This window comes from Tympanuchus pallidicinctus, unplaced genomic scaffold (assembly GCF_026119805.1).
Source record: "Tympanuchus pallidicinctus isolate F22 unplaced genomic scaffold, pur_lepc_1.0 scaffold51, whole genome shotgun sequence".
Lineage (NCBI taxonomy): Eukaryota > Metazoa > Chordata > Aves > Galliformes > Phasianidae > Tympanuchus > Tympanuchus pallidicinctus.
The window spans coordinates 356,353-373,226 of NW_026294771.1; the positions used below are offsets into that span (position 1 = coordinate 356,353).

Sequence of the window (16,874 nt, forward strand, 5' to 3'; positions counted from 1 at the left end):
CAGATACTGCATCAACTTAAAGGCTAAAATCAACAGCTAAAGAGTGGACTCAGCACCTTCCTCACAACCTCCCCACCCAGGGAACAACGTGGCACTGGAGAATGGCTGAACTCCATCCTGATGGTAGGAAACCTGAGCTCTTCACCCAGCTGTTTATTTTTATTAAACTGCAGGTCTGCTTATGCTGGGTTCCAAATGTGTTTCTGCACCTACAGATTTGACAGCAGTCAAGAAAGCTGGAAAGGTTATTTTTGTGTTATAGAGGTAGGGAAGGGAGAAGACAACCATGCAGAGACATAAGGCCTCTGCCAGTTCTGTCACTGCCCGCTGGATGGGAAATTTGAAGATCATAAAGCAAACAAATCTAACAGTGGAAAATCCCATCCTGTTCAGAGCACAGCCATATGTTGAAATCAGATCTGAAATAACAAAGGTTCCATTATATCTTAACCAGGAAATGCAGCATTAATAACCAAGAGTCAAAAAGCTATTTTGCAGTGACCTGTATAGCAGAAAGTGCAAAGCAAAGCAGGGGTGTCTGGTGTCTCATAGACTTTGCAGGACGCTTGAAGTATGAATTGCTGAACAGCAATGTAACTGGGGGATGTATTCTCTTGCAGCTTTCCAACAGCTTGGATTGAGTTTAACTGCTTGAACAAACTGCTAAAAACACGCAAACAGAATCTAATTCAGCAAAACTGAAAAGTCAGAAGATGAACTCCTATGCTTCAGTGGCCTTCTCAAGCCAGAGGAAGTTAAATTCCTGGAGCTACATTTAAGCACATATTTGTAATATCTGGGGATGTGGTATAAGTTATCCTGCTCTTGTTTTGCTCCCATGAACAGGTTAAAACTACATTTTGGGGCTGTTTTCCTGACAGTGGGTTCCTGGAGCTGCCTTTTTTTTTTTTTTTCCAGCAGAAAGATTAAACTACATTCAAACTAAATACTTTTCCATCATAAGCATGTTGTGCTGATTGCACTGCCTGTAGAGAAAACAGGACAAGATGTACAGTTTCTATATAGTGTTAACAGTAATCTGTGCTCTTGTCCCTTCCTGTGCAGCAAGGGTAAAACTGGTTTTGGTTGCTAAGGCTTTAATTATTCTAACTCCAGATGCACGAGTGAGATTTTTTTTCCAAATCTTGTTGGAACTTGAAGAACTTCCCCGGAACGGGGCTGAAAATAACCTGAAGACTGTTAGAAAATGACTGCAGTGTGGGTGAGAACTGGCAGGCCCTGTCGTGTGCCGCTCTGGGTAGGAGGCTGAAAGTGCAGGCTGGACGCGCTCGGTCGGCGCGGTTCGAGCTCCTTTGCAGCCTTTCATGAATGAACTTCCAGAGTTTTTTTATGAATGGGCGCTCCGTCCTTGAATGAACACCAGAGCGCCGCGCTCTGATTGGTCCCGGAGAATAAAGCCACGCCTACTTTCCCCTCAACCAGCTGCGATTGGCGGACGCGCCCCAGCTCAGGGCTTCATTCACGAAGTCAATGAAACAAAGGAGCAGGGAGCTGAGCTCGTGAAGGCGGCGATGCGCCAATGGGAGGCCGCCCCCGGGCGCTCAACGGCCTGAACGGCCGCGCGGGCGGGGCTGCGCGGGGCTCCGCATGGGCCGGGAGCCGCCACCGGGTGAGAGCGGGGCCGGAGGGTCGGGGACTCGTCCTGGGACCAGGGGGGGCTCGTTCTTGGGCTCGGGGAGTTCTGTCCCGCTCGCTTACTTTAGTTCTAGAAGCGGCACGGAGCTTCCTTGCAGTCCCTGCTCTTCCAGCCCTCTCTCCGGTGGGGGGTGCCCCGCTTGTAGCCCCCGCTCTCGGCATCTGTTGCCGGCCCGCTGATAGCCTTCCTCTGCGCCTCCCCCAGGTGCGCTCCGAGAGCCGGCAGCTCCGCGGCCGCGGAGGTAGCGCCCGGGCGGCAGGATGAAGGGGTACGTGGACCAGCAGGTGCCGTTCACTTTCCCCCAGGTGAGTGGTGGCTCTACCGGGCGTGGGATGGGGCTCAGGGTCTGGGCGGCCCCCGCTCGGAGTCCCGCGCTGATCCGCTCTTCCCGTAGCCGCCGCCGGGCCATGCGGGTTCCGGGTGCCGGACTCCGACGAGCGCTGGGAAGAGCCCCATGGAGCCGGGCTTACTGCCGGCGCAGGATTCGGAAGGTAAGGGGGGAGGAGGGGGACTGGCGGGGGAGGCTGGGGAAGGCTCTGGGCAAGGGCCGGGTCCTCCCCCTGTGCCTCCGCCCCCACCTCCCCGTCCCGCCCGGCGTCTCCCCGCTGGAGCATCCCGCTGTCCCTCCCCAGAGCTCCACTGAAGAAACCTCTCGCTTTTCGTGCAGACCTCTTCCAGGACTTGAGCCAGTTCCAGGAGACTTGGCTGACAGAAGGTAGGCTCCTTCCCCTCGCTCTGTTTTGGTTTCTTCGTCTTTCGCTTCTTTGTCTTTTTGGTGTTTGTACTGTTCCTTTGCTTTGTTTGCCCAGCTCCAAACATTGAGGATTTTTTTCAGGCTTGCCAACCTCTGCGCTGTGTAAATGAAGAAGCATGAATCACACCATTGTGCTGGGTATTTGCTTATGAATGGAACTTGGCTGCCAGCCCGTTTTCCTGGTTACAATTTTTGTTTCAGCCTCTACTTGTAACCGGTTTGATTTTATGCTAATTTGTCGCTGATCTTTGTTAGTTACCAAAACAATTCTATTTTCTTAAACAAACAATGAACTGTTATTTTAGTTTGGGAGCCGAGGTGCTTTTCCTAAGGCTTTTTCTTTTGGAAGATAATTCTCTGCAAGTACCATCCTGGAGTTCATCTTTCTACATTAATATCTAAACTGTTTTCTCTCTTGGCTTCAAAGAAGAGAAAACCTCAAGTGCTGGGGAGTGCCGTTAATTCCGAGTGAAAATGGTTCTGAGCGATGTAGTGAATTTGTTCTAATTTCAGTGCTTCAAACGATCTGTTTTGTAGAGGAACTGAAAAGGTTTCCTTAAGGACAGACTCGTGGTCAATAGGAGAGCGCTCACTGTGATACCGGTTCTCAACAGTTAAACAGTAGTTAAGTAAAGGAACATCTTTGTGGTTCTTTTCAATTTGGAGTAGGCAGAATTCAGTGAGGATTTCAGGGTACAATAGGAATTAACTGAGGCTGTTCTGGGGTTGAAACACTGCTAATTTGGAGCAGGAATATCGGTATTAATTACTGGCTGTCTGTTGGATCTATGGAGCTGCATGGTTGCTTGGGACTGATTTCTCCATTGAGATTTTTGTATCGGTCAGATTGCAGCAGTCTTTCAATTTCGAGTTTTCTGATGCTTGATAATGTTTTCAAATATTAACCCAAAGAACTGGTGCCCATTTGTGTGAATTCATCCCCACTCTGCAGATGGTCAGTGCCTCAGGTGGAAGGGAGGCTGCACTGAGGTCTCATAGCAGTGGATGGAAAAAGGGAACTGTCATTAACGTGTTTCATTACCTATAATGCAAACCTTAAAGGAAAAGCAGCAGCACAACATTATCATTGCTACTGAGTTCCTTCTGCTTGGAGGAAAAACTCTTTAATAGCTCTGAAGATGGAAGGAACTTTGGGTTGTGCGAACAGCTCCGCTCTTTGCATCCTGTCAGATGAAATCCCCCCCTTCTCACTCTCTGTATAAGTCTGAATACTCCACAGCTTTAAAATGCCTTTTGCTCCCATAACTTCAAACACTTTGCTGCTTTCTGTGAGAGATTCCTCACGATGCACTCAGCAATGATGTGCCGTGCTCTCCATCTTCTGGGTGCAGCTGAGTGGCAGAGCATCCCATCTTGTCAAGATCCCACAGCTGAGGATGGGGCTCTGGGTTTCCTATCACTTAATTTTATGCTGCAATCACAAGAAGTGCAGTGCCTGCACTCATAAAATGTAATGACTTTTATTTTTGATGGACACGTGGACTATTCTTGAAATTACTAATGAATCTTCGGAGCTGAGAAGACAAGATTTTAATGGGGACAGAATGAAATGAGAGGGTAGAGCCCAGAAATAAGAGCCATGAAAGGAAGGCTTAGGAGGTGGCTTTGTGCAGTGGATTATTTCTGAGAGGTGACAGTAGAAGTGGAAAACAAAAATCTGTTGGAGGCTGTTTTGTTGCTGTCTGATAGCAAGCAGATCTTCTGTCCCCTTTATCTGTGTTATCAGATTAAACCTCCAGGCTGAACGCAAGAGAAACACATGTGAGAAAATGCCCTGTGATTACAAACTGCTGCATGCTTTCAGAAAAGAGGAAGGTTTTACACAGCTCATCCGCATCCAGAATCTGTCAGAATGTGCTGATGTGAGGCTGGCAGATGGTGACGGTGCAGATCTTGGAATGAAGCTGTCAGCAAAGCGACGCGCGCTGAGCTGAGAAACCCAACCTCGGCTCGGAGGGTGTGATGGCATTATTTCTTCTCAGTCACTTTCTGTAGGTGGTTCATGCCGTGAATTGGGCAGGTTTGCTTCTGTTCCCCTCCTTTTGTGACTTATGGTCCCCGTTAGCTGGCACATGGGTTATTTTAAGGAGCAGTGATTGCAGTGAGAAGAGCTCAGCTAGCTCCACTCTAATCCGCTGCCCGTTGTTAGCCTGGATTATTCCCTGAGGTTTATTTTTGGCATGTCTTGTCTATCTTGGCTTCACATGACCGAGATCAGTGGGCTTCCATTGCTCATCTCCCTTTACTCTCTGCATTGCTTTAGAGCTGAGTGCAGGCTTCTGTTCGTGCCGCAATATCCAGAGCAAGGTCTGCAGTGAACCAGCAGTATATTTTCTAAGTGGTTTTGTGACTTCAGCTGCAAACTTTCCTTTCCCTGCAGCTAAAGGGGCATAAAAGTAATAGCTGGAAGTTATAAAATATTATTGCAACAGGCGTCTGCTGTGGTGAAGGTTCTCCCCAAGATGATTCCTTGCTGTGCAGTGAGGGCTGTGGGCTGAGGGAAGCAGAGCAGACTCATCACCAAGGATAGGACTCAGCAGTGTTTGTGCTTGGAATGTTGGAAGGAATTATTCCCTGTATGGATGCGCAAGGGTGAAGTTAGGAATGCTGCTCTTGGCAAATGGGAGATGCAGGAAGTGCAGGAGGACGTGTGGCTGACGGCTGTGAAATCACAAGAGCTGGTAACTACAACAAACAAAGCAGCACCACTTGGATATCCCAGCATTCTGGTGTCAAAACAGCCTACAGTAGCACTCTGGACTATGAAAGCATTTGGGTTCGTCTTTTTTTTAATGTTAATCTGCCAAAGGCCCACTTGAGCACCTTGCAATCAAACTCCTTCCTCTATTGTGCCGCTGACTTTTTGCCATGAGGCTCTTTGTTTCGGCTGAGGGAGACAATAAGTCTAGACTTTGTGCTGTTAGTGAGATGCTGGAGTTGTTCAGCAATATCTCCTTCCAGGTATTGTTGTTTTCCTCCTAAATGTTGTCTTCCTGCCCATCTACAAGTGATCTCCTATCCTGTTAGCAGCTATCCCCTGCTGCTGGAGCTGCTGAAAGGATCCTTCCTATACAAAGATGTAGGTGTTTCATGTTCTCCTTGCTGCTTTGGCACAGCCTTTCCGAATCCACCAGCTGGTCAGAGCGTTTCCTTTGCTAAATGCTTTTTAAAAAGATCCCACGTTTGATGTTGGTTGGGAAAAGTGAATCTGGAGCTGGTAAACTTGCTGTCACCCTTCTTGCTCCCAAGGAAGGGGCAGGATGCTGAAGCATAGCACTGTGGGCAGCAGAGCTGGATTCACAAATCCCAAAGGGAAGCAGCTCTGTGAGCACTGAAGTGCTCAGGTCTTTCCAGCGTAGAATCATTTCTACCTTACTGTTAATTGCACCATACAAAGTACCAAATCTAATTCTCCCCTCTTTCTCTCTCTTTCCCCCTCCCCCTGGCAGCTCAGGTTCCAGACAGCGATGAGCAATTTGTGCCTGACTTCCATTCAGAAAACCGTAAGTGGCGTGGGGTGGCTGTGAACCTCAAGGGAGAAGGGCTGGATGTGTTTCCAGGATCCATTTACCCCCCAAAGGACTGCAGATGTGACACAGATACGGAGGCTGAAGTGCTCTGCTCAGTCCTGCTTTGTTGTGACAGTGTTCCCATTCATACCATGCAGGGATGTCCATGTGCTCGGAGCTACCAAACCTTATGCTGAGCTGATTCAGTGGGTTTTGTTTTTAGGTGGTGCACGTGGGAACAATCAGGCATCCTGAAGAGTTTATAGAGGGCGTTAATATGATAATAAAAGGTAGAATTTGTGCTGTTGCTCATCCCAGATTGGAAGGATTAGGCTGTGTGTGGAATTCTGGGTGTTGCATGTCCTAGGAGGAATGCTCTGGGGCTCTGCTCACCCCCATGAGCTCATGCTGCCCTTAGGAACTGAAAACACGTGCTGAAAACAGCCCTGTTTGCACCAGAGTGTGCAGAGCACAGCATTTGCATCCATCCTGCAGAGCACCATGCAGGTCCCACATGGAGCTGGGAGCTTCTGCCCATGGCTGTGCAGCAATTCCTGCTCCTCTCCTGCCCAAATGCCAATGGCACAGCAGTCACTCCACCCTCTGGGCAGGATGTAAATGTTCATTGACAGCCAACTGCAGTCAGCTGTGCTGTTATCCCATCTCTGTTCCTCTCTGTTCAGGGCAATTCTCCCCATGAAAACCAAAACAAAACGCTCCTCCGAGTGGTTTTCTCCTCCTTCCTTCCCAGCTTGGCTCCAGGCGTGCTCTCTGAGTCATGCAGCTTGTTTCTTCCTTTCTTTGACCTAGAACTGAGAGGAGGGCTGATCCCATGTTTCTATCTCAATGAATGAGCCAGTTGTAATGCGATCTCCTGTTCCAGCTAGCAGGGGCCAGAAGGAGTGGGCTGCTCCCAGCACATTTTACTGCTTGAGGTTTCGATGGAGCTCAGTGTACTGAGCAGAGTATTTCTATTTGTGTTGGTTTTTGTTGCTGTTTTTTTTTCCCTGCAGGCTCAGCCAACACATCAGTGTTTTCAGATGGATTCTGCCTGTCCCTTTACGTTGTGCTTTGGGAAGAGCAGCTCAGGGGTGCCCACGGGAGCCCCTCATCCTCAGGGAGTCAAAAGCAGTTTGAGGCTCTGGTCTCTGATGGATGTATTTATTTATTCTGATTCTGTCAGGCTGCTTGGATCCCTCTGGGTGCTGGCATGGTGCAGAGGATGAAGACAGGCTTTGCTGGAGTGAGCTGGATCCCAAAGTGGGCAAACAGATCCAGACTAGTGGGCTATTTTTCCCCCTCCTCTTGCAGAGATCTAATTCTGGAGCAGGGTGGGGAAGTGCTAGCAGTAAGAAGTGGTCAGAATGTTGTGTACCGAGGGAAAGAAGCAGCAGCCCCTTCCCCAACCCTCTTGTTAGCAGCTTGCTGGGGTGCTTAGGAACTGCCAGGCTTGCAGTGAGGCACAGCTGGTGCTCCCGTGGCACAGGTTAGTGCAGAAACAAACCCAGCAAAATGAGTTATTTGTGGCTCAGGATGTGATCTTCCACCCTTCAAACTGTAATCACAGCTCTGGACATCCCACTGCTCGCAAGCAGGGTTGTGTCACCTCAAAGAGGTGGGAGGAAGCTGGCAAAGGGACTGCAGCAAGCCTTGGGAAGGGCTCAGCCCTCATTTGGGAGACTGATCTCTCCCTTGTTTGTAGAAACAGAGCTGGGCATTTCTTTGGGGTTACTCTTCCTTCCTCTCTAAGTGCCATAGCCTCCTACCAGCAGCTCAGCCCATAGGCAGAAGATGCTCACCGCATCCCTAAGCCAGGGTGAGATTTCCAGAGGAATGGGTGAAGGAAGTTGAGTTCCCTGCTGGATTTAATTAAGCACAAGAAGTAACGCTACCCACATCCTGACGCTGAGAACTGCAACCCACGTTTGTTATTCATGAAACCTTAACCAGCCCAGAAATATTCCTCCTATTACAGCCTAGGAGGGAGGCTGCAGAGAGGACCTGCAAGCTGCTCTTCCAGCTTGGAGGTGGGTTTGGTGAAAACAGGGACCTGAAGTCAGGTTCTGTGTGAGCACTGATGAGGCTCTTCTAGAACAGGACCTCCAGTTCTGAGTTGGTTGTGCTTCTGGAAATGCTTTTTGTGTGAGTTAGTCTGGTGACTGCCAGTAATAGGATGCAATGTATGTAATAGGATGCAATCTATAATGGTATTTTCCCAGGGAAAGCTCTCAGCTCATTGTCTACAGAAGCCTCACACTTATTTTCATGCAGGACAAACCATACAATCAGGAAATCCTCAGTGTGGCACCGTATGATTGCATTATAACTTAATGCAGTGTGACATGGTAATGCTACCCATAAGACATGTTTAACAAGTATGCCAACAGAAGAGAGTTTTGCTTGGTGATGCAAACCAGAGCTTTGCTTTCATGTGTTGAAAAATGGGATTCCTGCATGCAACCCTTCGGGACTTTCTCCATAAATGAGAGAAGTTTCAGCTTGATTTTCCCACCTCTCCCCCTCAGTAGCTTTTCACAGCCCTCCTGCAAAGATTAAAAAGGAGCCACAGAGTCCCTCCTCGGACCCCACGCTGTCCTGCAACCACAAGCAGCCATTCCAATACCACAATGGAGAGCAGTGCCTTTACGCCAGGTAACACAGGGAGGGATGGGGGCTGTTGGGAAATGGGGTGCTGCAGTGTTATCTGATGAGCTCTCATTGCCACGACCTGACCTGCAGCATGGATAACACAGGGGGTTGATATTTCCAATGCATGGCGTAGCTCAGAGCCAGCATCTTTTTTCCTCCCTGGTGTTGATGAGAGCAATACTGAGTGCATCATAACCATAGGATTGTAATGCTCTAATATGTTTGACTCCCCCAGTGCCTATGATCAACCCAGACCAGTTGGGATCAAGTCCCCCGACCCAGGAACCCCAATCCAGTCACAGCTCCAGCAGTTCCCCAGACAGGACAGGAACTTCCTGACTCCTTCAGGGCCACCCCACCCCATGTCCAGCTGTGGATACCTCGTTGAAAACAGGTGAACTGTGGCAGCCATTGGCTGGGTCTGTCTGTTTGGGTTTGGGAAGGAGAGATGGCTGCATCAGCAGGGCAGGGAGGGGACCGTGCCTCTCTGCTCTGCCCTTGTGAGACCCCAGAGCAACAGAGATGTGGGGCGGGTCCAGAGGAGGCCACAAGGATGCTCAGAGCCTACAGCACCTCTGCTATGGAGAAAGACTGAGGGAGAAGAGGGGGCTCTGGGGGAGACCTCATTGCGGCTACCTTGTACTTGAGAGGAGCTTATAAACAGGAGGAGATGCCCTTAAACTAGAAGAAGGGGAGATGTAGGTGAGATGGGAGGAGAAAATTCTTTACCCAGAGGGAGGTGAGGTGCTGGAGGTGCCCTTCCGTGGAGGTGTCCATGGCCATGGATAAACCCTGGGCTGCCTGAGCTGCTGGGGGGTACCCAGCCCATGGCAGGGGGAGTGGAACCAGATACTTCCAGGATCCTTCCAGAACAACCAAATTTTATGATCCAAACCCAAGTGCTCACTTCCAGCAATCCCCCCAGCCTAAAGCACCTCGAATCCACAGCTGCTGGAAGGGGTTTGAAGGGAGGTCTGATGTGAAGCTCACTGTTGCAAACGATGGGCTGCGTTGTTGTCATTGCAAACACCCACTGTAGGGTCGACTCCCTGCCCCACCTCTGTGTGCAGCTCCTCCAGCCCACGCAGCAAGCAGCACGAGGCCCTTTGTCCCCTTGAGCAGCCCAACACCAGCTCAGAAGGCCAGGAAAGCATCCCATGCCCTCTCTTCTCTTGCAGCTCTGCCTACCAGCCACCTGTGGAGATGTGCCGCTCCTTCCCCTCCTCCCAGGGCATGGCCCGGGATGCTCCCATCACCTACCAGCACCCCATATCTGAGCAATGCCTCCAGTTCCCCCCACAGGGCTTCAAGCAGGAGTTCCACGACCCTCGGTACGAGCAGGCAGGCAGCAGCTGTCAGTACCCAGCAGCCGTGGTCGTCAAGCAGGAGCAGGTGGACTACATGTATGACTCAGGTGGGCAAAGGAGCTCCTTCTGACATTGGTGTTGGTTTGGGTGAGCCAAGTCCATGGGTGAACATCCATCGTTGTTGGATTCTGGCCTTTCCAATTGTGCTTGGTTGCACCTTCAGGAGCTGGGAAGGTGGCTGTGTACTGGGGAATGCAAGCAGTTCTGCTTGGGGTGCTAAAAGGGAGGCTGGGGCATTCGCTTTCTGTAGGGTGCTATAGGAAGGAATTTCTGGTAGGCTGAAAACTAGATATAGGAGCTCAAAGGCGAAGATAACCCCACTCAGACTACATTTAAGGCATGCACCTTGTTGTTTTACAAGAGAATAAGCAGCCTTTGGAGGAGGCTTTGCAATTCCTTGATTAACCTAGAAAAGGTTGGCTTATTCTTAAGCCTGTTTTGGCAGCCCTGGAGGTCAAACGTTCTTCCTTGCCTCATGCTGAAGTTGAGTGCCTTTGGACAACAGCTGATTTTTGACAGGATGAGAAACCCGTTCTGACTTGAAGAGTGTTTTCCTGCCCACTCCTTTCTGGTGAAGCTGCTCCAGAAACTGCAAGGTTGTGCTCGTTGTTACATCCTGTGCTTTGTGGTGAGGTCTGAACCAGATTTCAATTCCCCCCCCTGCAGCCTTCCCAGAGCGGTGTGGGCATGTGGGATCACATTCATCAAAACCTGAATCTGTAAAGCATGAGAAAGGAGCCCTGTGTTTGTAGGTAATTAAAAACCTGGGAAATGGTCATGCAATGCCATACCTCATTTCAGCCAGACTGGATCACTGCATTAATAAACACCACTGATTTCATTTGCATTAATGGAACCAAAACCGGCTTCTTGGCCACCGTCTCTGAAAACCATTTGGGTCGTTGCCCAGCCCAGTGCATTTAGGAGGTTTGGACAAGAATCTTGCATTCTTAGATATATTTTTATCTGGTCAGGTAATGCTGATCATTCTGGTTGGATTCCAAGGGCGAGTCCCTGAAGGCAGAAGCTTGGCTCTGCCAAAGGACTGGCAGAGAAACTGGAGTTGGGGCTTGTCTCCCTGCTTCATTTTCTGCTCTACAAGCTTCTCTTGTATCTTGGTAGCAATGCATTGCCACTGCCATAGAACAAGAAATGATGCAAATAGAAGCATACAGCCAGGGGACCTGTGCCCCAATGCCAGGGGATCATAGGAGCTGCTTCTCTGTGCCACCCAGGTCTGTGATCTGGGTTACACATCTGTGCAAAGGTGCAAACAGCTGCAACAACAGACACAAGCAGATAAACTTCCTTTTAGCTCCTTGCAGCTGGAGGATGATGTGCACTGTGTTAAAAGGACCTTTTTTCCTCCCCTTTATCTTTTTTTTTTTTTTTGTCTATCTGCTTGGTAATAAGAGGCATCAGAAACAGGATCTTGGAGGAATCTCAAGACTTCTGCTATTCACTTCCTTCAGAAGGCATTTGGAGACCATAGCAGTGCCTACATAGACGACCCTCACCAGATGAATTAATATGTTGGAGAGCCCTGTGCAGGGAACTCAACACTGGGTGCTGAAGTTTCCCATTGAAGGCATAAGGAATGGAGGGGAGGGAAAAGATGTTCCCAGCTTCAAGGGGAGTTTCCCTCTTGAGGGGGACGTGGAAGCTGGCAGGAAGCAGAGAGGGAGAGATATGAGATCAGCGTGGATGGAATTATACCAAAAACCTTCTACCATTAACAGCAGAAAGGAAGGCATCCAATACCTCAGAGCCAGTACAGAACATCCACGTCAGGTCTTTGCAGCAGAGGTGACCCTGAGCTGCTCGAGATGCAGGGTTTGCATTGTACTATAAGGCAATGCTATGGGGCAGCTGTTATGGGGTAGTGCTGTGAGGTGATCCTATGGGACAGTGCTATGGGGTGGCATTATGGGGTCACACTCTGTGCCCTCCTGGCCCCGTTCCTCTGCTCTGAATGGAGGCAGAGGGATTTCATTCACAAAATGGAGGTGCTGGGATCACCTTTCACTGCTGCCTCGTACCCACAGCTGCTGCTGGAAACCCGAGTGCTGCTCCCTGCAGCAAAACCCTGTGCTGTGTGAGATAAACCTGCTGATGAGCAGAGCTAAAAGCTTGCCACTAAAGCAGGTTGGCTGCCCCCAAGCTGGCCTGTCCCATGGCCATAGCATGGAGCTCAGTGCAGATCTCTCTGTCAGTATCAGCCTCCACCTGCTTCTTCCCATAGGAGCAGGGCAAGGCAGAGCAAACAGCAGAGATCTCAGAGGGTCACCAACAGAAATCAAGTTCATGGTTCTGCAAATAGCTCTCTATGTGCCAGAGCAATTGGATAATTCTCATTTTCCACAAGGGAAAAATCTTATTTGTTTCTGTCTGAAGATGTGCTGCCCTGACAGCGCTCATCCCACATGCTGTTCTAGTGGGAATATTCCTTCTGCTTTCCTGTGTTTTAATGGAGGTTTTGAATTAATTCCTTTTTAGCAGACAAAAATCCACCACCCAAACTCATGTGGGAGCAGGGAATGCTGTGCCCCTGCTGATACCATGCTTTCACTGGGCCTTGCTGGGCAGATGGGGGAGAAAATGGGCAAACCCAGGAAACCTCTTCTTTGAGAGTGGTTTATGATCGTAATAATGCAGAGTCTGTCAGCTCAAACACCCTTCTGCCCTCAGCATCAGCAAAATATCTGTGGGCACTGATGCCTTTATGTGGGAGTATGAAGGACATGGGCTGCGTTCACCCACAGCTCCCAATTACAGCTTCCCATCCAGAGGGTGTTTGATACAGAAAATGCAGGAAACAAGCTAGAGAGGATATAAATTATGGCACCAGGCAACAGAGATCTGAAGGAGTCTTTCTGCTTGATTTTTGGGCTCTGGTTGTTTTTGCCTTCATGTTGGCTCTATTTGAATGGGAAGATGCTGTGTATCAGCGCCTGAATGTTGGCTGCTCTCTGTTAAGATCTTCATAGTGCCCCTAAAACAAGCCATAATGCCTCCTCACCTGTGAAAACAGCACCAGAGTGCATGGTTATCTTATACCAGGCTTCAGATAAGAGAGAGGAGATGTGCAAACTGAGCCTGTTGCCCCAGACCTGGTGGGAAGGGCTGTTCTGGAGGAAGCCAGGTAGCGCCGTGGAGATCAACTGGTTCAATCCATGGTACAAAACGTGGTGAAGATAAAGTTGTAGTGGGGTGGCTGGGCTGTAGGAAGGGGTCTGTCTGTCACCTGAGAGCTGTGCTTGTGCTGCCCTGTCTGCTTCTGACTCCTTTGTGCCTTCCTTCCCCTTCCAGGCTGCAGCTATGACAAGCAGATGAGGCCCTTTGCTGATGATGTCTGCGTTGTTCCAGAAAAATTTGAAGGTTAGAGGAAGAGTAACTTCTTTTAAATGGGGTTATCCAGCCTCTGTGCTCATGGCTTGGCCACTGCCTGTGCTGCTCATAGTGCATTCGCTGTGATTCATGAGCAGCTCTTTGGCACCCCATTTCCTGAGCATCTTTAGCAGCACGTTCTAACGATTGTATCTTAACTGGGAAGTGCATCAGAGCTTCTAGAAGAGCTGCTGGTGAATTTGCTGCTTTGGTTAACATGAACTGAAATATTCTGGGTAAGCTTTTACGGGATGTGCTCTCTTTGCAGCTGTGTTTTACCCTCAGAAGCACTTTGTTTGTCCCTCCCAGCAGGTGACATCAAGCAGGAGGTTGGAGGGTACCGGGAGGGCCCCCCCTACCAGCGGAGGGGATCTCTCCAGCTTTGGCAGTTCCTTGTGGCTCTATTGGATGATCCCACCAACTCCCACTTCATTGCCTGGACTGGAAGAGGGATGGAGTTCAAGCTGATTGAGCCAGAAGAGGTGAAGCCCTCATGTTTTTCTGCATGCTCAGGGGGAGCAGCTGCTGACCTCCAAGACCCCCAGGTCCAACCACAGCCCACCCCCACTGTGCCCACCAACCATATCTCAGTGCCACATTTTCACTGTTCTTAATGTCCTGCAGGCAATTGGAACTGCTGAGCCCATGCCACTGTTTGAGCCTCATCCTTAAGTGCTGTAAATGTTTCTATATGGACTGCAGTCCCCTTTATCCAAAGTTGATCAGCTGAATGATGTTCTCTGTTCACAGCTGCTCACGTGCTCTGTGGCTTTATCCTGCAGGTAGCCAGGCTGTGGGGCATCCAGAAGAACCGGCCAGCCATGAACTACGACAAGCTGAGCCGCTCTCTTCGTTACTATTATGAGAAAGGCATCATGCAGAAGGTGAGTTTGCAAAGAGAATCACAGAATGGCCTGGGTTGAAAAAGACCACAGTGCTCATCTGGTTTCAAGCCCCTGCTATGTGCAGGGTCACCAACCAGCAGCCCAGGCTGCCCAGAGCCACATCCAGCCTGGCCTTGAATGCCTGCAGGGATGGGGCATCCACAGCCTCCTTGGGCAACCTGTTCCAGTGCCTCCCCAGCCTCTGTGTGGAAAAGCTTCCTCCTAATATCCAACCTCAACCTCCCCTGTCTCAGTTTAAAACCATTCTCCCTTGTCCTGGTCACTATCTACCCCCATAAACAGAGCTGGAGCTTTTGTGCCACTCATGATGGTCCTTTTGAGAGAGCCAGGAAGCCTTGCAGGTGCACCATCTCCTTGGGCTCGCTGATTTACTCATTCCTTATCCACTCTCTGCAGCAGCTAAATGAGGATGGTGCAAAGGAGCTGAAGCTGGGAACGACACAAAGAAATTATGGCTCCTCTTTGCATTATTTTCCTGCATATCAGTAGTAAGAAGAGCTTGAATTTAGGCAGCTGCAAAGGTGGATGATCAGCTGAGAGAGAGATCCACTGCCTGTGGCTTGGCCCCGCATGGTGGGGATAACTGTGTGTGTGACACCGTGCTGGGCAGGGAGGTGGTTGGCAGCATCCTCTGCTCTCTCTCTCCCTACAGGTGGCAGGGGAACGCTATGTCTACAAGTTTGTGTGTGAGCCTGAGGCTCTGTTCTCTCTGGCCTTCCCTGACAACCAGAGGCCGGCCCTGAAGGCAGAGCTGGAGCGGCAGATCAGCGAGGAGGACACGGTGCCTCTGTCCCACCTGGATGAGAGCACTGCTTACCTGCCTGACCTTGGGAGCCTCCCCCCGCAGCTCTATGGCAAAGGCTACACCTACTAGAGCTGCTGGAGCTGTGTGCCACCCTGTTTGTGTATATAAGGAGATGTCTGGTTAGTATCCGAGCTGTATAGGTGTTTTCCCAGGCCAGCCTGGGGCTGCACGGAACTATGAAACCTGCTGTGGGCAGGAGAAGGGTTCAGGTTGATGTGTGGATGGATAACCAGCAGGAGGTTAATGGGGCTGCTGGGTGCTGGTGGTGCCAACCCCGTATCTGGCAGGATGGGACCACTCCTCAGTGTGAAGTCATCACCTGAGCAGGGCAGTTGTGGCTTCCCAGCATCACAGGTGGTCGCTGCCTCCAGCAGGAGCCCACCTACAACATCCCTCCCCTTGGCAGAGGTGATGCCATCCTGTTCAGCTTCTTCTTACAGCTGGGGATGTCACAGCTGCTGCTGGCTGTGTTCCTCCAGTGCTGATTCCCTGGGTATTCTGCCCTCAGCCAGAAGCAGCCCAGACCTGTGCAGATTCACCTCCTCAGGGCCAACCTTCCCTTCTGCCCAGGAGAACTGTGCCATCTGGCTGCAGACCAAATGCCTCCTCCTGAACTGCTTTGTTGGCACTGAGAAATACCCATCTTGTATGTGCATGCTCCTGCATTGCCACCTCCTTGCCTGCAGCACCTCATGCCAGGGTTACTACATATTTCTGAGCTGGGTAGCTGAAGACAGAGGCCACAGTAAGAGCACCCTCAATGTGCATGGCCCTGAAACCAGCACATGGCAACCACAGAGCTGCCTGATGTGCTGTGCTAAGTGTGAATCAAATCAATGTCGTTGCCTCTGCCACCTGTGCAGCAGTGTAGTGTGGCTGTTTCAGCCTAGAAAGGGCTAGGACCATCTCTAGGATCTTTGGAGGCCCATGGGCTTGGCTAGAAAATCATCTGAGGTGTGAAAAGTACCTGAGAGGGAGGGGGAAGGGATTATGAAAATGCTCTGCAGAATAACTTAAATCAGAGCTCTTATCATCTGAATTTAGACCTAACCTCTGCATGCATTTACCTCTTTGAAGGAAAGTCTGAAGTGGTGGAAAGGCAGATGTATCTGCAGCCCAAAGCAGCACTTTAACTGTTTTTCCACTACAGTGAAAATTCACAGTGAGCACCGCATCCCCAGGGAGAGGTGCTGCACTTCTTAATTAATAATTCCAACCCAGTGCCCATTTGGGTGAGGAGCAGCGTGGTGAATCTGTACCAAAAGAGACTGAAAGATCCATTCCCTCTGTGCTTCAGCCCTGCAGGGCTGACAGCAGCCCCTCCTGGGGGGGCATAGGAGCAGCTCCCTCTGCTGCTGCCTTCCCATGCTCAGCCCTGGGCTCCCAGCCCTGCTGCCTCATCCCACTCTACCAGTGCCTCCGCTGTCCCAAAGTGATGGCAAAGGGGGACCCTGCTGTTGGTATAATCTGCCTTTACTATTTATGAGTGTAAAAAAATACTATAATTAATAAATTGGTCTATGTCTTTGGTTGCTGCCCCTTCCTTTTAGCCCCTAGCTGTACCACCAGCTTGCTTTGGATCCATGCCTCCAAGCTGCAGGATGCCTGAAGCAATTTGTTTTCTGGAGTTCTTTGGGCTACCCTTGAGCCCATTCAAGCTTCCTTCCAGAAAGGAGGAGGGAGCTGATTATCAGTCGGGTGACATTGCAGCCCCATCTTTCACTCGGGGTTGTCAGTGCATGGATCAATGCTGCACGGAGCAGTTCTGGGAATCAGCAAGATCAGGTTCTCATAATTGAGGGGGGGTGACCTCCAAAGGG

General features: G+C 50.2%; 1 protein-coding gene across 5 annotated transcripts; it reads left to right on the forward strand.

The window, feature by feature from the left end:
- Window positions 1-1,514: 1,514 nt before the first annotated feature.
- ETV4 (ETS variant transcription factor 4) lies at window positions 1,515-16,579 on the forward strand. 5 transcript variants are annotated; one of them, XM_052705039.1, is made up of 12 exons: window positions 1,515-1,630; window positions 1,862-1,962; window positions 2,052-2,148; window positions 2,325-2,372; window positions 5,882-5,935; window positions 8,467-8,593; window positions 8,826-8,984; window positions 9,769-10,004; window positions 13,267-13,335; window positions 13,657-13,826; window positions 14,127-14,228; window positions 14,902-16,579. In XM_052705039.1, exons 2-12 carry the CDS (start codon window positions 1,918-1,920, stop codon window positions 15,121-15,123), a joined length of 1,329 nt encoding a protein of 442 aa, XP_052560999.1. In that variant the 5' UTR covers window positions 1,515-1,630; window positions 1,862-1,917; the 3' UTR covers window positions 15,124-16,579. The 5 variants fall into 5 exon arrangements, with proteins under 5 accessions (XP_052560999.1, XP_052561000.1, XP_052561002.1 ...); XM_052705040.1 differs by having other exon boundaries at window positions 8,470-8,593; window positions 13,654-13,826; XM_052705042.1 differs by having other exon boundaries at window positions 8,470-8,593.
- Window positions 16,580-16,874: the final 295 nt, after the last annotated feature.

Coding starts and splice junctions, on each gene's coding strand:
- ETV4 (XM_052705037.1), top strand. CDS start 1,918: ATGAAGGGGTACGTGGACCAGCAGGTGCCGTTCACTTTCCCCCAG. Junction 8,594..8,825: donor GAGCAGTGCCTTTACGCCAG/GTAACACAGGGA, acceptor TGACTCCCCCAG/TGCCTATGATCAACCCAGAC. Junction 10,005..13,266: donor GGACTACATGTATGACTCAG/GTGGGCAAAGGA, acceptor TTCCCCTTCCAG/GCTGCAGCTATGACAAGCAG.